At 36.8% G+C, this 27,245-nt stretch overlaps 1 protein-coding gene across 1 annotated transcript; it reads right to left on the minus strand.

The window, feature by feature from the left end:
* Nucleotides 1-1,259: 1,259 nt before the first annotated feature.
* On the minus strand, nucleotides 1,260-27,245 carry LOC108682703 (periodic tryptophan protein 1 homolog). Its single transcript, XM_018171928.2, has 13 exons — nucleotides 27,138-27,245; nucleotides 16,899-16,989; nucleotides 14,241-14,299; nucleotides 13,394-13,596; nucleotides 12,942-13,142; nucleotides 12,012-12,125; nucleotides 6,996-7,212; nucleotides 5,624-5,751; nucleotides 4,207-4,349; nucleotides 3,927-4,017; nucleotides 3,228-3,364; nucleotides 1,972-2,086; nucleotides 1,260-1,478 (listed from the first exon to the last, which is right to left on the minus strand). Exons 2-13 carry the CDS (start codon nucleotides 16,965-16,967, stop codon nucleotides 1,297-1,299), a joined length of 1,659 nt encoding a protein of 552 aa, XP_018027417.1. The 5' UTR covers nucleotides 16,968-16,989; nucleotides 27,138-27,245; the 3' UTR covers nucleotides 1,260-1,296.

Here is a 27,245-nt window from a genome sequence, read left to right on the forward strand (position 1 = left end):
TTGCGGAACGCATCATGTTGTGGCCTTAAAACGCGTGTGCCTTCCTTCACCTCCTGAAACAAAGCATCTACAACTTCCGGTCTAAGTGCCCTGCTTATCATAGTCAAGCAAAATCAATTTTATGGTATTTATGAGCAGTTCTGTTTCAGGCTTTATGCTCTTTTTTAATAAACCTGGGCTGTTCCATTGATAAATTGTGTCCTGAATGTTGATAATTGATCACAGTCGATTCTGATAGTCTCTCACTCCCAGTAAATTATATTTACCTTAACATCGGGCTTTTCTCTCTACTTCTTCCGTACGATTTTCCTCTGCTCTTTTTCAGTGTCGCGCTGAATTTGGTGATTTTTGAAAGTGTCATTTGAGTTAAAACAATGAATGTAGATTTTTTATGTGTAAAATATATGAATGTTCTTTACGGGAGAAATGTACCAACAGAAATATCAGTGCTGAGTATTCGCTTTACGCACGTTACCATGAATGACCGCTGCATTACAAGCCTTTTCTTGCGCATAAATGTCCGCTGTCGACAACATTATAAATTTTAGTTAACGAGACTTTTTTTCCAAAAGACATTTCTATGTTACCTCCATCTTAGAGTTCGTGCCAAGTGTATTCTCCATGATGTTAGCTTGTAAGACTGGGCATTTTGTACGAGTTTTCCTCAGTTTCGTCTTGCAAATATGTAATACTTTTAAGCAGGGTTCATCAAAGACCAGAGAATTTGTTTGATTTATAATTTCCTTATTAGTTTCTTCAAAATATCGAACAATATTTTTCGTTTGCTCTGGTAAATCGATAATCAGGGTACCTGATTTTCAATCAAATTGAAAAAAAAAATCGATTTAGCAGTGCAAACGAAAAATATTGTTCGACATGTTGAAAAACTAATAAGAAAATTTTCATTAAAACAAATTCTCTAGTCTTTATTGGAACCTGCTTAAAAGAACAAATTCTGCCAATCTATACCACTATGTAATACTGCAGACAATTGTGTAGAATGTTGATTTCTTGATTATTGTCATTTCATACAGCGCTGTGCTGGTAGCAATATTTTTATACTATTCGGATAGGCACGATCACAACCTTGAGCATACTAGGGTACTCATGTTATCTTACTCGTAAGTTTTAAGAAATGTTTATAATGTTTTATATTGTGCCAAATGCATCTTTATTTCGACGAGTATTACTAACTAACCTCGTACTTGTTGCCAAACAAAACTGATGCGCATCTCTCTGAGGACTAAAACTCGTCAATAACCGCCTCGTTTTATTGAGGTTATACATAACGACGGATTACGGCTTACGTATCTGACCGTCGTGCTGCTTGTTCTTCTTGTGGCTCTTGCCACCAGATGCGCCGCTCATGAACCTCGTCTCCACGTCCTCGGATGTTTCTATTTGTTGCTCCAGACGCGTTTTATCTGGGACGTCGTCATCCACTGGCAGTCCCAAGCGCGGACAGAATACTTCTCTCACTGAATATAGTTAGATAAGCGTTAATAACCGCATGCACCGCGAGTAACTCTATATTGAGAACGTTTTGGAAATCAGCATGACATCAACTATCGATGGTAAAAAGTCACTTGGGCGTACATGTCCAGTCATGTTATTTATATTCACGATACTGGAGTACCTGTTCTTAGGAAATGAATATCTCACCATTTTTTCACCCGCCTGATTATTAAAAACATATGCGACAAGAAGATTCCATCATCTGACTGATGAAACTGATGACCTCTTTTCCCTCACAAAAAATGCACCAGGGGCAATTAAAGATCAAGACGATTGAGCGACTTCGCTTCAACTTAAGCCACTCGGATCACACTTGCTTTCATAGATTATTGTGATATTCCACGCCAGTATAGAATCATCAGTTATAAACTCGCCTTAAAATTCACGGCCAGAAACGGGAGTAGAGAGGTTACCAGATACTTCATATTCATCATTTTATAATTTTAAAAATCTCACCTTTCAGGGAAGCGCGGATATCCCAAACTTTGAAGCAGTTGTCTTTCTTATCGCCACCGATGCAGAAGACAAATGGATGTTCTAAAGCAGCTGTAAGAGAGAATATTTTTCCCACCTGCCGAAAGGAAATAGTCAATATTCAGTCTTCCATTATCGCTACGTGACTGTTTACTGATATTTGATGACAGAAACGTCCAGTGCAGAGCGACTTCGATGCCTAATTATTAGAGAACAAAGAACAGAACATAAAAATCTGCGTGGTGCGAGGAAATCCTTGAATGAAAGAAATAACCGATATTGTAATCGATTTGGAGAATACATTGTGGTTAAATAATGAATAAATTTGATTAACATGTTGAATAAAACTATGAAACTAAAAAAAATGAACAAACTGACAGAGGTCATTTTTTGCGTCAGAATGTCTTGATATTGAAGGAATGCTAGTTAGCGAGAGTTTAGAAGTGCCCTATATACAGTACGAACAAACACTCCCCTACTGGAATTATGCCATTATCTGGAATTTTTCAGCTGCCATTTTTAGCGCAATTTCTCATTTATGAAAAAAATGCACTATTGTGCTCGCCATGTCCGTCCGTCTGTCCGTCCGTCCGTGACCTCAAATTTTCGTTGACGAGAAAATGCGCTCTCTGTCACTCACTGCAGTGAGTATTGAGTTATATTTTTTCTTGATTTCATATACTCGATACAAGCGATAATGCTCATTTGTCAAGTAAAATTTCCGATTTTGAACTGCAATGTACGATATTATTTTATCTAATTTCAGTTCAACCCTCGCCAGACTGCATACTTTTACAGCAATAGAACTCTACAAAGAGTAGGTAAAGTTGGTACCTCGACATGGGTTCAATGAGAACTTCTAGAACAGATAAGTCCGGTGCAAGATTTATACTCTCCATTGCCGAGAAGTTTATAGATGTTTAAATCGGAGATGAAATATTAGTGAATTCACAAAGCATTTCAAACATTTAAACGTTTGTGGTCAATAAACTGTAATTTGTTTAGTATCGGATACAATGAATGTAGTTTTTTTATTAAACACAGTAGTTCAGCGTTGAGCAGTTCATAATATTATCCCATTATTGGTCGGCCTAAAATTTAGCTGACTGGATTACAATGCCCTAGAGTGTAAGCAAGCGTCTAAGGAATACAGTCGACTGTGGGGCTATTTTGCCACACTAGATAATCAGGGTTAAAGTGAGAACTAAAATTGAGTAAGCAAACATTCTTGAACTAACCTGAGGAGCGAGCTGTACGACGAGCTTAGGAGCGGCAGAGATGAGGTCCATGGGGTTTCCTCCGTCCCATACTCGTATGCTGTGATCCTCAGCAGCAGTCACTAGCAGACCTGGACACTTACTGCTCACCTGTATACCTGTGCCACAGGGTTAACTTCTTTATTCACACAGGAGCACACAAAAAAATTTCTTTCACCATTCTATTGCTTAATATAAAGCAGATCAAAAACTTGCATGACTACAGAAAACGTTTAAAACATGCCGTAATAATTCTATTGCGTTCAATTCAGTAGACGAAAAACTGGTATACAGCCTGATAACTTACTATTTTTTATCATCTCCAGAAATTAGAATGCTACTTAACAGTACCTCTAAACCAGGGCAAATATATCTTCCGTATCAGAAGTAAAACGGTTTATTTAAATATGATTTTTCTGTACATCTGTAGCCTATTTTTTCGACTATCAATAAAGAATTCAATGCTAACTTGCAAAACAATGAAATTGCAAATCAAGTTTTACCTTGAGTATTATTTCATATGCCAGAAGTGAAGAAGAGTTCATCGCAAAGTTTACAGTTCCGGAATACTCAGAAGAAAATAACAGTCTAAAGTAAATATTGTTGATGAATTAAAAACATTCAATAAATTATATTTATTATTATTATAACATAAGCACGACAGGCAGTAAGATAACGCACCTGTGCAAGCCTTCTCGTGCGGCGTGATGGCCCAGACAGGCTCCTCCTGCTCGGGGTCTATGCTGTACAGCAAGCCTTTGTCGTTACTGGCCTGAAAAAAGTACCCGGTTAGCAACAAGTGATCGTAATTGAACCTTGACTGTTCCTGTTAAAAAGAGATAAAAAATCCGCTTAGAAAATAATTATTCTCGATAAAATCAAAGCTCATTATAATGAAATTTGGTTGAGGGTTCAGTGACATGAAGTACACGGAGTTTCAATGTGACTAGAAAGGACTCACAAGCAGACAATAATTCCCGTTCTTGCACTTGACCCAGAGGACTTTCTCCACATCGCCGTCGAGCTGCCAACGCTTGCTGCTGCCGTCCCTGCAGTCGATGATGTGAACTTCACCGCCCGCACTACCGGATGCCAGCGTAGAACCTATGGCGCAAAGCGTAGTTTTAGCCGTAATAATATCAGGAGGGGAGGGAAATTTCGTTCAAAAGTCTTGTCCTAGCTTTACAACGTTACCTAGCACCTGAAGTTAGTAGAATCTAGTTTTTTAAGAGGAAAACATAGTACTTCTTTCAAGTGCATTCATGAATAATATACAATAGCACTCAAGATCGGTATGACGGAATTCTAAGTTAACGATAAACCCTGAAGAGAAGAATTATAATATGGATGAGTGAACTGGTAAACATAACATACCTTTTTAAAAAATTGTACGTGTTGTGCAGATCATTACCTGCTGAAACATGAGGGCAGTTGATCTCTTTTTGCATTTAACAGCCAAGTGATCATCAGAGAATTATACAGGCAGCGCAGCATCTCATTACCAATGCTAATGTACGCGGAAACTCAAGAGGATTCTAATACCGCGACGTAGTTAGTTGTCATAGAGGCTCCATATTAGCCCAAACTACATTCGTGAGTGCCTTTGTTTCAATTTGTTGGCCTCTCTAGTTAACACTTACATTAATAATTAATCGCAAAATGGCTGTTTTGGTTATTTTTCAGCCGATTGCTATGAAGTTGTTCGTTTATTTTCCTTAAGTAATGCAATCCAATTGCGTAAATTAATCCCTGTTTTGAACAATTCCATTGCGTAAATTAATCCCTGATCCGTACAATTCAATTGCGTAAATTAATCCCTGTTTCAAACAATTCAATTGCGTAAATTAATCCCTGTTTCAAACAATTCAATTGCGTAAATTAATCCCTGTTTTGAACAATTCAATTGCGTAAATTAATCCCTGTTTTGAACAATCCAATTGCGTAAATTAATCCCTGTTTCAAACAATAGCAAATAGCCAGATTCAAATATTTTTAGTTTCTGCAACCTAATTGGAGCTTCCTGCTCAACTCTCGTAATTACTATCGTTGATGGCGATGACAACCTGTTTTCGACCAATAAAACTAAAAAAAATATAATTTACATTAACGTGGCTTCGACAAAGTATGAAAGCATAATTGCAAAGCAGAAAGACTTAAGATCAAATTTGAAGCTATTTACACGTCAGGTAACAATTATCAAGTCATATATATTCTAGATGTTCAATTGAAGAAGATGATGTCATTTAAACATGTAACGATTTTTAGTTACAACCTCACTTTCCTCGCTGTCACTCAAAATAAATAAGAAAAACGTTGAATAAGACAGAGCGTTGCTTCTTTATATAAGGCTTATGCTACTTTAAGATGCTGAGCCTCACCGCACTCGGGATGCCACTGCAGACTCTGCACTCGGCCGCTGCAGCAGGTTAGCACCTGCGACACTGCCACCTCCTGCAGGTCCCACAAGATGATCAAAGTGTCCGCTGAACCACTCGCAAGCACGTGCCTGCACACGCAATCCAATTGTTCGAGTCGAATTTATCGATTCAAATGGCCAGATCTCACTTAAAGCACATCCTTCAATAGCAACAACTCATATATATGTAATGCAGCAAAATATATATGCGACCTTTTCTTGTCTTACAGCCCTATGAGAGAAAAATTAATCTTGAAGTGACCCTGAAGTTACATGCATATAATGAGAAGATTACCTCGACTGAGTGTAAGTAAGATTAACCTGCACGATTAGTTATGCTTGCTCATATCACTGCTGGTATTGTCATGTATAACATTTCACGAAATGATTAGAGTAGTTCATTGAAAAAAAATACATGGAAAGTAAAAAATAGGTATGTAAAATTTAAGCCGTCGCAGTAAACTAAGACAATAATAACTACTTGAGCACTCATCTTGCCTACAAGCCGATTGCAGAAAAAAATAAATTCTTATATAATAAGTAATATATAGAATAATAATTTAATATTTATATAAGAATAAGTACAGAGAATGAGAGAAAATTATCATACGAAAAGTAATGAATGTCCGAGAGAATCACTGTGCAAACACTAAATAAGTGTGTAGTTAGGCAATAGCTCATTAAGCGAGTATGATTCAACATTTGTGCGGTTGAAACCCCTACATTTTGATCTAAAAATGTTAGGCGTTTCCCTTATTTTGCCAAAACCCTGTAAGTACATATAAAAGATATTGTAGCTACGGTTTGAAATCAAAACTTGAAATTATTCCGAGAACAACTGCAACGTCCAGACAAATCCAGTGGTGGGCAAATTTATAGCTGGAGACTCATCCTTGATGTATATGTACTTATGTCATTTCCAAATTTCAAGTGTTGTAAAACTTATTACCTACTTGAGAAGTTGAGAATGAATATTGAATATTCAAAACGTCGTTTACCAGTAAAATGTCAGTTTGGTAACCTGCTTTTTGATCTCCCAACACCAGCAAGAAATTTTGTTCGGCTTATTGTAAAAAAAAACAATAAAAAATTGTTAATAAAAAGCATGCTCTGGTCTTCAATTAAAACCGCTTAAACTCTAAATACGGTGCAAAAACGCCATATGTTAAGTTTCAATAAGGTTAATCAAGCAGGCGAATATTATCCCACAAGAACGGCTGTACTACGTAACCAATGCTAAGAAGGCGAAGGGAGATCTATAAGTGTTATTTATCGATCGCTCATGAGGTTGAACATTCTTTCTTTTTGTGTCAATAATAAATAAAGAAACTGACTCGTATTCCTTGTTCCATGCAATGCAGAGAACAGCGTCAGTGTGGCCGTTGACCTTCTTAGGCGCGTCATTAGTCTTCTTCTTTCTCCTCCTGTTCTTCTTGGTGGCTTTGTTGGGTCGTGGATCACCAAGCTTATACGCAGGCTCCAGTCCATCGATCAGATCAAGATCCCAAACCTCGATTTGAGGCTCCATCGTCCCGACCGCCACCAGGTTGCCTGATCACAATAAAATTCAAGCTGTAACTAGGAATGTAGAATAAATGAAAGCACTTAAGTCGATATTTCTGTTAAAAAAAGTCATGTTAATGCAATAAATGCTTAGACAAAATATTCCGTGGCCAACAAATAAAAGGCTCGATTATGAAGTATCAAAATATTTTCAACGTTTCTCTAGGTAACTAAAATGCCTATCACGATCGTTTGTACAACCATTTATAACTATCAATATAATGTGTCGGACTGAATAATGCAATGAAATTCATCAATGCGTTTTCCAATTACTTACGATTAATCGTATAGAATTGGCGTGCGATTTCCTATCGCTAAACAAACACATAGAAAAATCCGCTTTTCGTAAGCACAAACGAAACCATCCACCGTATCCATTCGATAAGGCGGAATTACGTACATCATGACAAATCAACTCCGCGTCTCGGAATCTTTTTACTCGAAACGAACCTACACCACGAGACTAGACGAAAATTTTCAAGGCAAAAATAATGAGACAAAGAGAAGATTGTTTAAAAATCGGGATAATAATTCTATTCCAAAATTTGCGACAATAGTTCCGGCTTTTATGAAACTATACCAGACATGTATATAAAATGAGACATGTATATAAAACAAGATATGTTATACAGATTCGAGGCAAGACGATTTATTTCATTACCACACGAGACACGTCGAATGAGATTATGAAGCATTTTGATTGCGTGAATAATAATGCCTAATGAACGAGTTAAACACTTGATAATGGCAGTTGGGCTGCAGGTTAGGCGACATCCTGCAAAAATTTGCAGTCATGTTGATGGGCTGACGAGACGATGTAGCGCTAGCAGAATAACTACGCTCTGACGCTATTCGCTCATAAGGTTTTATATTAGATCCACTAAAAATAATCGCGCCTAACGCGGACCGTACACGTTCAGCAAGCGTTTCAAATGTCGTGATGGAGTCGGCGTGGGTTGGAGACGCAGTGCGTGTGATAAAACCGCTAGAAGAGTGTGGGCGGGCTCCATCTTGCCCTTTAAATTTGCTGTCATTAACAGGATTCCAATTAATGATATCATTGTACATAGTATAATAACTGAAACTTTAAAATGGTTGCTCATAGACAGGATAACTTTTTGCAGCCTACTAAATCTGGCAAGTTCCAACTGCCAAAAATATAGGGCTAATTGATTCGTGTATACAGGTGTGTATACACAGGGAAATGGCGGCTAATACTTTCTCCTTCTAGTTTTACCGGCCGAAAGCTAATATAAGAGAAAATCATTTGCTTATCAATTTATTGTCATCTTCTAGTCCCAAGTACGTCGTTAGAAGCGGTAGAGTGCAATGTGCGCTCGGTGAAACTATATGGACAGTGACAGCACTGGCGAGTTGAGGTTTTAGATGAAGTGTTGCAACCCTAGCTGAGGATACGAAAAACTTAGTCGATCAACATGGTGTGGGTGAAAGCGGCGCATAGATGAGTTGTGATGAGGAAGATGAGGACTACTAGTTAATCCTAATCGCGACGGGTCCTCGGAAAAACGCCCCCGGTTTATAATAACATCCGTAAGAAAAACATAAATCTCACAGCCTTGTCTGTCAAGACAAGGCTTGAGAGACACTCTTCTATTCATGGTGTCGGATAAATAATATTTTAGCTTTTTTATTCTATATTCTATAATAATTAGGTAGTTCATTTAGCAAACCTCGTATATAAACTTTTACCACGCAGCGAGCTGCTCCGCGGGCCGGGAGCGAGTTGTGCCCCTGCCAAACTTACCTACGACTCAGCGAGCAACAGAGCTTGGAGGTATTCGAGCTTTCCGCTGCGCTCATACGTCTCATTGCGCTCATACGTCGTTTGTAGACTTTGCAATGGCGGGCAATGAACTCACGGACAATGAAATAAAAACTATTGGAAGAAATAAACTCTTAAAGAAACCTGCGATAAGATGCACCGGCGGTAAAGATTCCCCTTTTTTCGGGAACACGCACACATGAATGAACCAGTCTCCTCTCCAGTCACCACCGGTAACATGACCACAATATCAAACGGTCGGAATTGTCGTACACGGAAATGACTCTGCCTGAGACCAGAAACTCGGTCGTTTCATTTTAATAATTTTCACAATGGATTGGAGCTCACAATTATGAGTTTGAGGACTGCATTTGATAGGATCAATATTGATGCCTGGTAAAATAATCGCGGCGTGTGTTTGATGGAGAGAACCTAAAAAATACATGAAAGAGTAAAGGACAGAAATCACTTGCACTGAGGTCGTAACGTGACACGAAAACATGAGGCGATATATGAACAGCATTGACGACGCAATATATCCATACTTTTATCAATTTTTATAGGAATTAATTAGTACTTTTTACGGGGAGTGTTCGAACCTACTAATGATTGATGGCGAACGTCATGAAGTATTATAACTGGTCGAAAAAGAACCAGTCGGCTGCTAATAACGACACCCTGGGCCTGGGTACCACAAACGAAGAAATACTGAGTTATTGTTGAAGCTCTGTGGCCGGCAACTAGTTGCAAGTTGTAGCCGTTATTCCTAGTTGCCGCAAGTTGCTCTGGACAAAGCACCGCAACTTACGAAATATTGTTAAAAAAATGTTTGACGAATTTCATTATGATCAACTCGTGAGTCCTATTAACACAAAATTTAAAAGTTCATATTTCGTCCAGAGGTCTCGTCCCATCGTGATTAATAATTGATTTTCAATTAAGAGGAAAATCATTATTTATCGCCAACAGGACAACATAAAATTTTATCGCCCCGTCTCGTGAAAAAAGTACGGAAAGTACCTTTAAAAACATTTATATTTTTCCAAGAAGACTGGAAGAGTTAGAAATACGCGAAAAGAATGAAAAATTTAAGACACAAAGCACAAACAGATACTGTAATTAGGCTCGTGAAAGTATAAACTTCAAAATCTTACGATTACAAATACCACCTTTTCAATAAATTCAACGGTTATAACTTAGCTATTACCAATATTTCGCATTTTCTCTTTTTGACTGAACTTTGAAACAGGTCCCAAGTGTATTTTGATAGAAATAATGTCAATTTTCTACCTATTCTTTCTCTTTTCTCTCATAAATTTTCAATTAATTAGAGACTTGCGCAAATATATCTTAATATAACATTAAAAACTAAAATTTAGTACTTCACCTAAAATCAAATCACCTGGTTAATACGCTATGTAAATGAAATCGACTAACGTCATATTTCCTTATAAGTAGTAAGCCTGAGCTGCCTGATACGCAGCACTGCACGAGAGCGCCCGAGCGGTCACCGCCTCTTACCACGACATCCGAACGAGAATTGAACGAAGATTGAACAAAGCTCTACAAACCGAGGTCAAAATGGGAGTTCGTAAACAAGAGATTTAAATTATAGAGTTATCACTATCAAGTGGGATATCCATGATGAAATATAATTCAAATATTCATTGGTCAAAATTTTTTTAAGAAGGCATTATTTTTCAATTGACATTTTACAGTAATAAAAGTAGTTGTGAGAAGCAATCTATGACGACGTTTTTTTCCGATCGGAGTCACATATTTTCAAATTAATTTTAAAATCATATCTTATATATAGCGTTACAGTCATCACGTGTTGGGATAATAAGATAATAATGCTTCGTTCGAACGAGACCTGCGTTCGCTTATAAGAAGCCACAGCACGAAGCCGACATCACCAGTCAGCGCTGAGGACGCGTTGCGTTAAACTGTGCTCAGAAATAACGTCAAGAGGAACGTTCTGACGGACGAAGAGGAAGCTTCTGACGAACTTTTTACGGTGAGATGAGCCAACAAGAATATTCTTTGTTTAATTTTACTTCATAATTGAGGATAATTTTACTTCCTAATTGAGGATAATTTGGACGTAAAAAATTATGAAAGTTTGGCGTTTAGGGTACAAATTTCAGTAAGGAGCTAGAGATTTAAATACACCGTAGTTCAATAACTGCAGCGAATATGTAACATCTTAAGACGCTAGCTAATGACAAGTCTGCTAACGTTCGTGTTTTTCCCTGAAATATTATGGAATAAATATGAATAACTAGGTTGACATTTATATCTGTCCCATAAAATTGCTGCTGAAAGATCTTAACTTAATTGTGCTCTTTAATTATTCAACTAGGGAAACATAAAAAGTATACCAATTTATTAAGAACATGAATAGGGTTACATTTACAAATATGATCATGTAATTAACAATATTTGAATTCGTTGAAACTTCCCGTCCAAGATTTGTTCAAGTGACGGTATAAGCGCATTGATAAGCACATAATATTTTAGATAGGAGAGAGTGAGCACTACTTAATTAACATGGTAAGTGCTTGTAGTGAGTAACACCAGCGTGTCTTATTGGGTGCGTATTACTCATATGTTATCAGTACCGGAAGCCTAGTAATGTCAATGGAATATAATACTAATCACGTATAATAAAAAGCAGGTACGCTAAGGTCGTAAAAAATTAAGTAAAACGAGCACATTAATAGTTTAATTAAAGTTATCACTTGGTACCCTGAATAGTGAACGATTTCTTGAAGCAATGTTATGTAGTGAAGAACGTCCATAATACTGACCACGGATCTGCCAAAGGCACAATTATGGCTGCGTTGTCCCACCAAAAGCTAGCGCTATTTTTTCATAATCTGCTGGTGAATGGAATGCTCAAATAACTCAATGCAGGCTGCGCAGCCGTGCACCCGCGGCCTGGTGGTGCACGGTGGTGCTGAGAACGTAAACATAGTGCTCATAATAAAATAAGAACACGCACCTGGCGCCAGCTCCTCCTGGAAGGGGTTGTAGTTGAGCCACTCCATGCAGAGGGGCACCGTGGGGAGCAGGTTGTCGTGGTGCACGTACAGAGCGTTGCCAGCCTCGTTGTAAACTGTAAACAGATAATAGAAGAAATTTGTTATATTAATTGCGCGTCTGCGAGTAGATAATGTACCTATAAAATTCTCGTGTTCTGTCTATTGAAGACCTTTACATTGAAACTCAATACCGTAACCATCTTGTACCCACTTAAGGTGAGTTTGTCGTCAGTGCAGTGCAACACCACTTTTCATAAAGATCCCGTCTATTACGTACTTTCTTAGATTGAGACTGATGAAATCGTTATCAGTATAGGCAGCATTACAGTCGACTAACGTTATACACTTATTTTCACCTAATACATTCCATGTTTAAACAAAGATAAGGATGATTTCAGCTCAACAGGAATTTGTGGCGCATCATAAAATGGATTGTGGATTCATAATAATAACAAATCAAGGATAAAACTCTAGTAATCTGTAGGACTTTAGCTGGTCAAAAAAATTTAAAATTTTTGTAGGACTGTAGCTGGTCAAAAAACAATTATTTGTCCAGCATTATAATTGTGCAAGCGATACATAAACACCGGTCTTCTTATTTCTTGTACAACAGGAATATTGCTGGTGTTAAGCATAAAATATTTTTCATTTCCTTACCAAGAAACGTTGCAGAAATCTTCATGTATATGCATATAATGCGACTTGCTATCGGACATTCTTTCCTCAAGAAAATTAAAAGTGAAATCAAAATTCGTCTATGGGTATGAGCAACAGTTTGATATAGTAGTAGTACCTATTTCATTCTCTTATAAGTGCTTGCATTGGGAAAGCTATATCAACCATTAGTACGTTGTTACAGTAGAGATCTGGCAAAACAGATATAAACTCACCATAGACCTCTAGAATGGCAGCATCGTTCTCGACATGCCCCACAGCAATGAGGTTGTCATCAGGCAGGATCCTGTGGTTCTCGACCTCACTGAGCTCATCTTCCTCTCGCGCCTGGTCATGGCTGTCCTTCAGTAGGGGATCGTCCGCGGGGTTACCAAATACGCTCAAGTTCTTCAGAGTCAGGAGCTGATTTAGCTGATCTATATACACACATAAAACTTATGAGTACAAGCTTCAGGAAACAACTGAGCGAATTCCCTGGCCTAAACTAAATGCCATACAATGTGATGCCTTCTGCTTGCACTGAAAATGAAAATTGCCCTTTTCATGAAGTATTTGACACCTATGCAATTTCGGAACAATGCAATTCTTTCTTTCTATAAGTATCAATTTTGAATTAAAATATATAAATACTTTTTAAAATCATCAGAAGAAACTGCACTATACTTACTATCATCCTCCTGATCATATGTGCCAAATGAGTACAATTTGTCTATGTCTTGCTCATCCACAGGAGCATCTTCAATTTCCATGGCTTCTTCCAACTTGACTTTAGGTTTTACATCAACTTCTTCAATTTGTTCTTCATCTACATTATCTTCATCTGTGTCATCACCCTCATCACAATCGTCATCCTTTTCTGCTTTCAGATCTCTGAAGAGCAATATAATTCAATAAAATGTGCTGGTGTTGAATAGAGAGACAAACTAAGCAAGATTCTACATTCTTTCATGAAGGCAATAGAATGAAAAACATTTTTTACAACACTTCTCATTAACTTTACTTTTTGTTGTTTGTTTGTCTGCTACAAATCTTATAGGTAATCAATATTTAACATAGGTAGGTACTTCTACCTGTCCAACTGATCTGAAATTTTGCACACTTGCATAAAGTCGGCAACAAAGCATGCACCGATTGACAGAATAAATAATTTAAAAATTAAAAATATACCTATATATATAATATATATACATATTAGAAAAAAATGTTAAACTTATTTTTTATTCTTTTAAAAATAACAAAATAAATTCATAGTACATTAATAACATCAGAGACACTGGCCCCTTTAGAAGTTTCGTCTTTAAAAAGTAATTTTTAAATGCATATTTATTAAAATAATGTTAATTAGGCTGTATGATTGATACTTTACACATGTCTTAAACCATTCCATACAAGATGCTTTGTGAATGGATTTAATAGTCAGTAAAAAAATGGAAGTAAATCGAATGAAGTTTATAGCATCAGCAGCCCCAAGAAATTATAACAAAACCTCATAGGTACTGCAAAACCAAACTCACCCAAGCTTAGTTTCTGTTTCCTCAATAATTTTCTTCAGATCTTCTACATTGACTTCCACCTGAAATATAAAGAATTATACAAGTTAATATGAACAAATCTGTGGCATATCTTCACTAGACCAATTTTTTCATGGAGTATTTATAATTAGGCACATTAAATCAATTATAATCATATTTAATAGTTGTATGCAAATAATTATGCACATTGCTACCATTATATCAAATCACAATCATCTGCAAAAAATTGTCAAGTCCATTACTTACTATTTTACATTTTACAAATTGAAAAATATAATGATTAGAAAATAATGCTAACACTTCAACTAAAATATATTAATAATGTCACTCGTTTGCTTGAATCGAAAATTCACTAAAAACTTAGAAGCGAAGAAAAGTCCACAAAAATTCATAGAATCTTCAGAGATAACGTTTTGGAGTCCAGCTCCATCGTCAGTTTGACAATTCTAGAACACAGATAACTCAGTTATTAGTACAGTCAAGTACAACAAAAAAACTAAGCTGTAAAACCTACCTATTTACAATTTCAAGCGGGTAAGAGCTAAAAGCGAATTCAAACTAGGCCTCTGTTTAAAAATATACCATGATTCTAAAATGTGCAACTCAGAAACACTGCAACTGGAAACTAAAACTTTGAAGTCAATGTCAGAAACTGGAACATCGCACTGCTCGGTGTGAGCCGGCACAGCCAAATGACGGGGGGCGCGATAGTAAGTTACCAGTTCTACAAATCCTGCCCCTATGTTCAGCAACCCTAGAATAAAGTTTTTGTGAGATGTCATCCCAACGTATGCAGATGCACATCATGCACAACGATATTTATAAACTAGGGACACTTGCATATGCATAGGGAGAGTATCTTTTTACCTAAAAAAAGAACCGATTTTCAAATGGTTGACCAATATAAAATATAGATTAACATTTGCAAAATACTTAGAAAACAAGAGTTTTTACCTCCCTTGACATAGTTTTGGATGCAGGGCCAAAAAATGGAAGAAAGCAATAAACAACATCTCTACTGTCGCCCTTGGGAGCAACCTCATTAAGCCGCTTGGACATGAATTTCTTTATTTGGGTTAACACCAGATTAGTCGGAAATCCATTTAGCAAAATGATAATGCGTAAAAATTTGAATTGAGCGTGCAGAATATTGTAAGTAAAACAAATACAAAAGCCCCGATGTAAAAGTGTTTGAATCCCATTAATCTTAAATTGAAGCAAGCAAAAGCTAAAAAAGCTGATACTGAGACCTGTGAAAGTCAATTTTTGGAATACAGAAGTTTGAAAACGGCCATTAGATTTAGTAATATTGCAATTGAGGAAGGACAGGCTATTGTTGGATTCCAGTTCCATAGTAAATTTGATGGATTTATGTTGCAAATTTAGGTAAAAGAAAAAGAGTTCAACATGAGGATGCTTAAAAAGTACAAAAGTGTCATCAACATATCTGTGGTAGAATATTGGCTTAAAATCAAGAGGGCAATTGGACAGCCAGGAAACCTCGTGAAAACACATAAAAATGTTTGCAAAGGTTGGGCCGAGTGGAAGACCCATGCCCAAACAATCAATCTGTTGGTAAAACTTGTTAACAAATATAAAAAAAGAATTTAAAACGGATAATTCCAAAAGATATTTATAAAAAATTATGCTTCAAACCAATAACAAGGTCATTTACATCCTAAAACAAACAATTCAGGCATATATCTATGGTTTCATGAAGGGGCACATTTGTAAATAAATTTTCCACTTCATGGTGTTTACCCAAATAAAGAAATTCATGTCCAAGCAGTACAATGAGGTTGCTCCTGAGCATGACTGTATGGATGTTGTTTATTGCTCTCTTCCATATTTTGGCCCTGCATCTGAAACTATTTCAAGGGAGCTAAAACTTTTGTTTTCTAAGTATTTCACAAATGTTAATCTATGTGTTATATTGCTCAACCATTTTAAAATTGGTTCTTTTTTAGGTACAAAGATACTCTCCCTATGCATATGCAAGCATCCCTAGTTTATAAATATAGTTGTGCATGATGTGCATCTGCATACGTTGGGATGATGCCTCGCAATCTTTATTCTAGGGTCGCACAACATAGGGGCAATAGTTGTAGCACTGGTAACTTACTATCGCGCCCCCTCTTTCGGCAGTGCAGGCTCATGCCGAGCAGTGTGATGTTCTAGTTTCTGACAGTGACTGCAAAGTTTTAGCTTCCAGTTCCAGTGTTTCTGATTTGCGCATTTTAGAATCATTGCATATTTTTAAACCGAGGCCTAGTTTGAATTTACCTTTTAGCTCTTACCTGCTTTTGAAATTGTAAATAGGTAGGTTTTACAGCTTAGGTTTTTTTTTATTGTAATCTTGACTGCACTAATTACTGATTTATCTGTGTTCTAGAATTTTCAAACTGACGATGGAGCTGGACTCCAAAGCGTTTTCTTTAAAAATACTATGAATTTTTGTGTAGTTTTCTTTGCTTTCAAGTTTTTAGTAAAATATATTAGCCATATTCTAATTCAAATTCCTTAAAATAACCACTGCTATAAAACATATTGAAAAAATAGTTTTGGATGTTGTAAAATATATTCCAACATAAAAAATTATGTATATTTGAATGCAGTAAAATTTTCAAGTCAGTAACTTACTTTTTCAGGGTTGGCTTTAGCTTGACCTTGAGGTACCCAAGCTGAACAAGTGACAATGCTGACAGACATTTCTACTTGTTTTTTAAATGCTCTGAAACCAGAATTAGAATAAAATTACAAATATTCAAGATGATTGCATAGAAGAACTTAAGCAAAACATTTCATCATTCTTGTGGAATAAGCCAATTAATGGATTAGCTTCAGATGACAAATAATATTAAAGTGACCATTATAGGTATATATCATGAAATTTCCAATTTTGTAATGATGAACACAGGATTTACAAAAATTTTCTAAATTTTCTGGAGCAACTTTGACACCAAGCTGGAGGCATGAAATTTAACTCCTAACATCCTCTTTGAAGCAATATGATTTCTAATTTTGCACCCAACAAAGACAGAATGAGAAAGGAACCAAATGCTATGAACATCTATTCTACACATTGAAACAAATCTGCAATATCGGGCAGGTATTTTCAAATGTTGAGGGTAAAAACTATAATTTAACAGGAAATTTTACAAAATAGTAGGCAAAGCAGGCCATTTTACAATTTTTCCCATGAGAAAATATGGGAAAGGCCATACAAGGAGTGAATTTTATTGCCTCATTTGCAGGTGGCTCTGCCCAATTATCCAGAATGGCTCCTAATTGGCCAGGATTGGAAAAATCTTATCACTACAATGTATTTTGGTTTCAGTGGAAAAAGCACGCTTCCACAGAACAACCTGCACAATGACAGCACCCAAAACATATTATTGATGACTGTGTAGTTGATATCATGTAAGGCTGCAGAAAACTACAATGTTTCTTTGAGAAAACTTAAAAAAATACTTGATTACATGCCCACATATCAAGATGTAGGTTTTTGGGAAATTTACCCACACAAAAAAAAAGGCTTGTTGAAATCAATGGACAGCACAGTCCACAACTATCTCAATACCAGACAGTACCATACAGGATCATGCAGTTGCAGTATGGCTGTGCAGGAGCTGGCATTGGATGCCATAATGGTTCATAATATGCCTGCTTGCATTGCTACAAGGAACAAGGACACAATTGCATCATGGTGCAGCTAATGCTGCCAATGCTATTGGCAGGAGCAGGCTCGAACACAAATGCATTCACTTGCAAAGAAGGTACTTTGTTGTCACATGACATAAGCATGTTTGTGATCAAAGGCATGGGATATATCTATCTTTCAAGCTGCAATCAGAGCTCTTCTGCAGTTTTTAGGACCAGGAGATTCACTAGATGGATTACAACTTGTGTTACATCTTCCTGACCCAGGATCACATCCTTGAATGCTTCTTAAATGAAGAAAAATGTTCATGTTTCTACTTCAGTCTAAAATGAAATTTGAAATTATAACTGAGCATGACTGTTGGCCGGCAAATGAATTTGCAACTTGGTAAATGAGTTTGCAGCTTAAAAATGGCTCCTAATAACTTGTAAAATAGATTTGCAGTTCAAATAATTGTCTTATTCTCTTTTTTTTTCATGTTCAAGAATTCCTGGCTCTAAATTTACATTTATCCACCCTGGTAATTGGGTATGACATATATAAAAAATTTGTAGCAATTTTTAGTTATCGTTATATTTCATTGATACTTGTCCTGGCTGTACAGTAAGGCCTTTTAGCTTGAGATATTGCCATTTTTTCCAAGTTCTCCATCAGCCATCTTGACTGTAAATTTATGTCCATAATCAATCAAAAACTGTGAATCAAGCAATTCACAATGCCGGCTTGACGTGTACTCTCAAATGGGGTATTAAAAAACACTTTTTTTGTTGACCACTTTAGACCATAAAACATTTCATTAATGAGTTTGAGCTGATCTTAATGGTCTTTGCAAGGCTTATTGAAAGGCATCTCCAAATAATTAATTACATTATTCGTGAGGTGCCAGGCGCAAGAGAAAATTGTCCCAAATTACTCCTGGGAATATGGTAATTTGGGACACTTGAAATAAAACTCATGTTTGAAAATGTTTAAAGCATGCAGAGTGTACTCATCCATTACTAACAGTACTATAAATTCCTCTTCCTTTGTAGATGATGTTGATGTAGAGTAATGACATTTTCTATGATTTGTATTTTGTACTTGTTTTTCCATTATTTATAGAATAATATTATATCCATTTTAATATATTACTGTATACATACATTACCATATTATTGATATGATATTACCATATCCATGGACAGGCCATTGACAACAACCTTTTCTACTGAAAGTTTCATATCAGCAGCCATATAACATTTCCTCTGTATCTGTAAGCTTATGGGACTGGGCTTGTAATTTCACATCATTTTAATTGGGTCAAGTGAATTTACTATAATAAAAATATCATAAAACATACCTGCAAATAAAGGAATATTCAAGTGGCAACCATCATATTTTTTGAGAAATAAATCATAGTTTAGGTTTATTACCATTCATTCTATGTTGCCTGGTGCACAATTCTATCTATGACATTCTATGCAAAATTATGTGATGGTTAATAATGCATTAATTTTTTAAGTGACTTTTTTTGCTGAGCAAGGTAAATGTAATCAAATTCTTTGTCAATTGATTTTTTTTTTTTTGTTAAGTGGAGCCTTTGCTAACTGCTAACTAACTCGCGAGTTGGGATTGGAAGCATCAAGGTTTGGTTTTTTAATAGAGGCATAATGTAAGCCGATTTGAAGTTCATCATAACAACACCATCAGTGAGGCAGTGGTTGAAAAGTTCAAACATAAAAAGTACTAGGGTTACAACATTCTCTTTAAGAAACAACGTAGGCAGCAGATCGCTGGAACACTGCTTGTTGGGCAGCGAGCGCACTGCAGCAATGACATAGTCGGATGTGATGCTGCTGGCGCAAGTGAATTATTGGAGAGCAGTCAAATGGGCATGGGACAAATGCTGCTGGCGGAGCATTGGCCGCCATTGCTGGCACAGCAGAAATTTTGTCTCCAAAAACCAAATGGAGTTACTATTCTCATTTACTATAAGACAACTTCCATGATATTAACAATAAAATATTGCCAGCCCATTTAAGAAAAGACCTAGTTGCATAGCTATTTTTGCTGTCAAGCTCATTTCATAAAAGTTAGATTTATAACTTATTCATGATTGAACTAAACAAAATTATGCATAAAAAATACCCACAAGATGATAAAAAATAATAGTAACATAATACATAAAACCAAAACAATACCAATAGTATGCACTATACAATATGCATTGTTATACATAGGTGACAAAAGAATGTTGATAGAAAATATAAATAGTCTGTAGTCTGTACTTAGTAATGTAAACAAAAGGGAGTGCAGCCTCCTGGGTCATACTTTCAAAACTTGATAAGTGAACATGAGCACTTATGCTCTATTTTCTTGTCTATGATTGGTGGATTTGGCTTGAAAGGCCGTCAATGATTGGCAGATGAACTTACAATCTCTCAACTTTTTTGAAAGTATAGGCCCTGCTCTCCACATGCAGTGACTTGTTGAGTGTTTGTTTGAACTGTAGGTGCATTGCTAATTTTTCCATTTAGATCTTGAACCTTGCCTAAAAGTGCAGTGTGAAGCAATCACATTTATATTTTAAAGTAAAGTGAGAAACTGAGTTTTCTTGGTTAGTAAAGTTGATAAGATTGGTTTGTAAGGATGCCACTCATGTCTTTATTACTCATCAGTAACACCTGTAGCACAACTTAGAAGTAACATATTTCATTTGTTAAAATAAAATTTTCTTGCATTTTTACACCTGAAACTGTCTATATTTTGGTATTATGGAATAATTTATTATTTAAGGGGAGCATCTGGGCAAAATTTTATTTCAGTTATTTACAGACTGATCACTTTAAAACTTGGTACAGATATGTAAAACAGAAAAATAAACAGTTTTTATTCCTGTCAATTTTTCAGAAAAAATGAAAAAAAATGAAATTCTTGGAAAACGGCCTAGAAGGGAGTACTGTATGAAACTATCTCCTCCTAGGATTTTCAAGCTACAACATTGAGATGCATATCTTTATTTGATGCATAAAGACCATTTGTTTAGATTGGTTGTAGCTTTTTTTGAAATTCTAATTTTTGTGGGTGGGGGTGAATTTAATTCTAATTTTTGTAAATTTTTCTATTTACCCCCCCCCCCACCCCATTTTTTCAGAATATTTTCAAAACTAATTCAATTGAAAAAAGCTACAACCATCCTCTAGATCTTTTATTTGTGAATTGAATGGTATATCTCTCAATACTGTAGCGTCAGGAGGAGCATCAACTGTAGAAGGAGATAGCTTCCCAGTGACAATAAGTGCCATGTTCGGTAGAGCGTGACAAAGCCATGAGCACCCCACATCGCGCTATATAAAGGCATTTAAGGTGCAAGGATACCAGACAAAACAATACTTGAGCTGAAATTCAGGCACAGATGGAGGGAATGACTGCATGAGCACCTTCCCACATGACAGCTGCCAGGTAACTGACAGGCAGCATTGAAAGACAGTAGTATTATGTGCCTGGCCATGAATTTCCACTTATCTAAAATGTGAAAGAGCTCCACAACACCTAACCCTTTAGCGGTCTGCCGTGAATGCAAAAATCAACGTACCAGAGATGATTTTGGTACCAATGGATAGGTCAGAATGTCAGCTTTAAGATGAGCATAAAAATAGGAAATATCAAAATTACCGTAAAATGGGGTAACTTAGACCGGCGGGGTAACTTAGACCACTTTTCATTTTTTTAACAAAAACCCCCACAGCTCAAAAACTATTTGACATAGAAAAATTTTGTCAATGGGCATTAAAGGCCTAATACTGAGGCAACATAACATAATAGAAAGATTTGAAAAGTTTGCATATCTAATAGGTTAAAAAATTAAAAATGTGACCCACAAAAAAAAGCTATTATTTAAAGCCTGTCAGAGTACCCCCTCAAATTTTTTTATTTTTTGGTTAAATAACTCCAGGTTTTGATGCATTGTAGTAGAACTCTTCTAGTTAAAAAAAAGTGGTCTAAGTTACCCCATTTTACGGTAGCGATTTTTATCCAGATGCTCTCCTTAAACTTTCACTTGTCGTTAAACAGTGGTATAAATACCTAAATTTAATTGTGAATTGATAATAATTTAGCAGTTTTAGCTGGCGCATCTACCATCAGACCCAGCTGAGCTGACCCAGCTGAGCTGAACGCATGAGTGTGGCTTGAGCCGTGAGTCAGTACTCATTATGATGTGGGACAAAGGAAGTTGCTGCTGTGCATGCACTCCAATTTGGGCATGGGCGGGCTTGGAAATTTCATCATAAGTGGATGGTAATTAAGAATGCATCTAGAATGGCAGTGCAGTTATGGCACTATGCCTGCTCCTTTTGTAGCGGGACAAGCGCGCTGCCGCTGCTGCTGGCCCGCTCATATTGGAGTGCGCTACAATTTTTGGCCACTGCACTCCTCAATTACAGAGGTACATGGTCAATTAGAAGGCATTTAGTGCAGCCAAGATCTGGATGATGTGTGTTTCCAGGGGATTTTCCCTGCATAAAGTTTTTTAAGCCATTGGTCTGCTTAATTGATGCAAAATAATCTAAATATTTTCTCTTCATGCAGGTGTTTGCGGAATCCTGGCCATAGATTACACCCTGCACAAGAGCAGTTTGTCAAGGAACAGACAAAATACTTGGTATGCATTTAGTTATCCATTAATAATAAGATTTTTCTTGATACTGAAATTTGGGGAATGTAAGATATATAAAACTTTATTTAAGAAGAAAATTTTTCGAAATTCTTATGGCAACATTGTCTGTTTACATTTCGTATTTATAATAGAGGCAGTTGACCTTCCGTATCTGATAAGAGGCAGTAAGAAGTAACAAGATGTCTTGTAATTTTGTTAGTTTGCCTTTCTTAGTTGATATAAACTTTAACCACCAACACCAAAGAGATATAACTTTTAAATAGGAAAATTTTATGTTTATTAAATTACAAGTAATGATCTTTACAATTCAATTATAGCCATGTTGAAATGTTTTTTTGGTGGAGCTCACTTTTAGATCAATGTTTTGATCTACATCCTTGCATTGTTACCACTGTGCAGAGAGTGGATGAATATTGCAAGATCTTTGGCGACGCTTCAGTAGCAAAATTTATGCCATCAGAAGATCTTGCCGACACATTTAGATTGAAATTCTTTCATTTAATATATTAGTCAGTCTTCGGCCAACTATTTAAAAAAAGTAAGGTTTCCGGTAAGTTGGATTGATCAGTATGCAGTGAAGCTTGTTTGCAAATCAGTTGCGATGAGTTCCCACCAAAAAAATGTGAACATCAAGTTTACGATTACGTAGTTGCGGTCACATTAGAGTGGTCAGACTGCATTATTACATCTTCAGTTGACACTTGCTGTACAATCGGACTGTTTTTAGGGTAAAATTAATTATTTGGGGTAACACGTGCATGCAACCTTGTAAATAAGTTTGTGGCTTGTAAATAGTTTTTCATTACTCAGCATAAATGGCTTTACATTAAAAATTACCCGGCGACGCATCTTAAAATTACCCGGCGACGCTTAGGGCTTAAAAACCCATATATTTGCGACGCTGCATCCACCCTCTGCAGTCTGCACCATGGCATTGTTAGGGATGCTTGTTGCTTCCATCAGATCTGAAAGTATAAAAGTTTAATGGATACACGTTTGTATGAAAATGCCATTTAATATCATTAACTATATAAAATTGAGGGTGGAACATGGGAATGGCAATGATTAATATATCTGAAGCAACCTTTGTGAAATTAGCATTAAACAAGCTTATGGATGCCATGTCAACTGTCAATAAGTAGGTATGTGCACAAAGTACGCTCGAACGTAAACAATGCTGGCAAAATGGCGGACAGCCACTTTCCGCATCGGCGCATGTAAGGTATTTTATTTTGAAAGTCCCGCCAAAATGTTAGCTTGATTTTATTGACTTTTGTTTGGAAATGAACTAAAAAAACTTGAACTATGATGACATCATTTTTTTTTTGAGAAATGTCTATCAAGTACCTGCTTAGCTGGGATGTGCAAGAGGTAACATTTGGGCAGGAAATAAACATGGATATTGTATTTTGAAATTAATGAAAGATAATTTGAAATCAAGATTATAGTTTTTAGAGCATGCTCTCGAAATTTCAGAGCTTTGCAGTCATTCGTACAGTTTTTCTATCATGTCCTGACGTGTTGTTTACGTTCAGTTCAGTCATGAGTCAGTGAGGTACGCTGGTCCTGAACTACTGCCGAGACTGAGACATGAGACAAGACATGAGAGGGTACATGAGACGAGGCATGAGACAAGATATGAGACGAGACATGAGACGAGATGTGAGATGAGACACGAGACAAGACATGAGACCAGGAGATGAGACACGAGACGAGACATATGAGATTGGACATGATACAAGGCATGAGACGAGATGTGAGATGAGATGTGAGACGCGACATGAGACAAGGCATGAGACGAGGAGACAAGCATGAGGCAAGACGTGAGATTGGACATTAGACGAGGAAATGAGACACGAGACGAGGCATGAGATGAGGCACGAGACGAGATGAGACAAGGCATGAGACGAGATGAGACAAGGCACGAGAGGAAACACAAGACGAGATGAGACGAGGCACAAGACGAGATGAGACGAGGCACAAGACGAGATGAGACGAGGCACAAGACGAGATGAGACGAGGCACAAGACGAGACGTGACATGATGAGGATCAGTATTTAATATTATTATTAATATCAATATTCACTAGTATTTATTATAATTAGTTAGGAATTAAATTTAATATTAATAAAACTTAATAATATTATTATTACTAGTAAATTTTATTTGCGTATTCTATTTAATTTCATATTTTTAAGCTCAATTATGGTGCCAAGACCATGAAACTGGAATTTATTCCATCCAATTCTGCCTTTAAGTTATTTATTCCATCCAATTCTGCCTTTAAGTAAAGTTATAGCATTCATATCTAGCAGTTGCACCCATTTCCCCCACCCACCTGCAGTCAAAGTCTCAACCAAAATGTTTTATTCTAGTTAGAATAGATAGCCTACAACATGAGCTTTCCAATGGTACTAAAAACTTTGAAATTGGCTCATAGGAAACCAATAAATGATAGTTTTTCCAAAAAAAGTGACAGAAGTTGGTCCATTTTTGGGGTGAAATTGAAAAAAGGAAAAAATTCATATCTTTTTCATTTTTCGACCTACTTCACTCATAATTAGTTTAAACGCGGTATATTCCGTCATCGTGGGTAATTCCATCACCTCTTTAGTTTTTCCTTTATATTAAGCTTTGTTTTAGTTCCATGCGTTTGTTGATGGTTAAAATGGCGACGTCATACATTTGCGTGTCAAACTACTGCCAAAACACTAGGTCTTGGCTATCTAGCAGGAAAATATTGAGATCCAAAGAGAGACAATGCACGCTACCCAGTGAGATCATTGAAAAATGTGTCAAATTTGACAGTTGACCTTGCTCTATCAAATAGTGAATAACTGTTTGTATAGGAAGAATATTATGGTTTAAGACTTTTAAATACATCTGTGAATATATTAGGAATCCTTTAAGTATACTTGTATTCGCTGATTTCAAGTGGTAAATAAATTAATAGATGATAAAGTTGAGAAATGGATTTAGACACATGAAAACTAATGCCGTCACAACTTGAATTGGACACACAGATCATTCCAAGCTGTGTACAAAAATTGAAATTTGCTTAATTAAAAGCTTAATAGTTGTTAATTAAAAGCGTAATTAAGTAGTGTTCAATACTCATTAGTGTTCTAATTCAAAGCCGTGTTGTATTCAATACAGCTCACACAGCAAACGGAATTCGAACACGTGGATGACGGCATTACGTATCAGTAGAATTTGAAGCGCAGACGGAATACGCCTCACCACGTGCCGAATATTGCCACACACAGTGACGGAATATAGGGATTTGGTAGGTTTGCATTCTTATCCATTCTAAAGGCTTTTAAATCAATATGGCAACATTTTGTGACGTTTCGTTGTTGCTGATGCGTAGTGCGGTGTTTTGAGAGTCACATAAAGCAAACAGAACTTGAGTAATGCATACAGTTATTTTTTTATAGTTTTTCATTTCTCAATGCGTCCTTAATGTGACGGCATGGTGGAATTCTGACAAGAGAGGTACTTATGGCGCTCCGGGGGGAGGGGGGCGCTCCGGGGAGCAATTGATCCAGTTCATATCCATTTCTTATGAATTAAGTCCATAGGAAGTCCATTGCTTATTTTTTGGTTTGGATAACCAGTAGGCGTTTAAGAAAGGTTGGAGCGCGACACTATTCTTTTGACTTACCATACCAGGCGTAGCCGCGTACCGCACGCGCACGGTAGCGCGATCAGCTGCAGCACGCAGCCCGCCCGCAGTTGTGGAGTAGATTTCGTGGGAGAAGGTGTAGTGACCTTGACGCTCCAATTATGACAGAGCGCTCCAATTTCCCAAAAGCCCATGTTCTTTTATTTATACTATGGAATGCCACCATGTGTGACGGAATATACCGCATTTACCCTATATGATATTTTTCTAAATTTTTTTCTCTTTTCAGTGGTGCAATTTTCAATACGATCAAAGGAAAAAAATTTTTTTGTGCACATACCTATTAATATTCTATTATGATTTGTTCTAGCTATGATAACCTTTTTCTTACAATTATTAACCTACATAGCCTAAGCTTATAGCTACTAGCCCTACCTAACAACTTTCAATTTGCAGTTAGGTATAATTTTTTCACATTCAATAATCAATTTATGCACGACATAACATAACACGCCAAGATTTGGAAACCATAATTCATTCAATTGCTCAAATGAAGCAAAAATAAATGAGAGACCATTGACTTATCTTTCACTTTCAAGTTTCAACTTTCAGATGATAGGGCCTATCAGGCAGTTCAGGGCTTCAGGCTATCAACAATATACAAGTTTACAAATTACAACTAATAACACCATCACTATTGACTAATGGTTGTCAAATCAAAGAATTTCCAGACCCAATTGCTAATTGACATTGAAGATATTCACTACGACACTACCCGTAACCCATCGCTATTCCGCTCCTATTGTTATAGCGCACTGCCGCTGCTGAGCTGACGGCCCACTCGTCTCGAAGCGCGCGGCCGTCCCACTCCGTAAGTGAGTAGCGCTGCGGCCGTCCTGGTGGATCTAAATGAACAACCATTTCCTAGAATCCTACCGTGCTGGGCGCAGCTAGAGCCTCAGAGGTCTTGTACTGTAACTGTATGAGCGACACGCGTCTGCAGCCGCAGCAGCATTACAGGTTTTTGGGTGCACACTGCAGGGG

Source organism: Hyalella azteca, unplaced genomic scaffold (assembly GCF_000764305.2).
Source record: "Hyalella azteca isolate HAZT.00-mixed unplaced genomic scaffold, Hazt_2.0.2 contig17406, whole genome shotgun sequence".
Taxonomy (NCBI): domain Eukaryota; kingdom Metazoa; phylum Arthropoda; class Malacostraca; order Amphipoda; family Hyalellidae; genus Hyalella; species Hyalella azteca.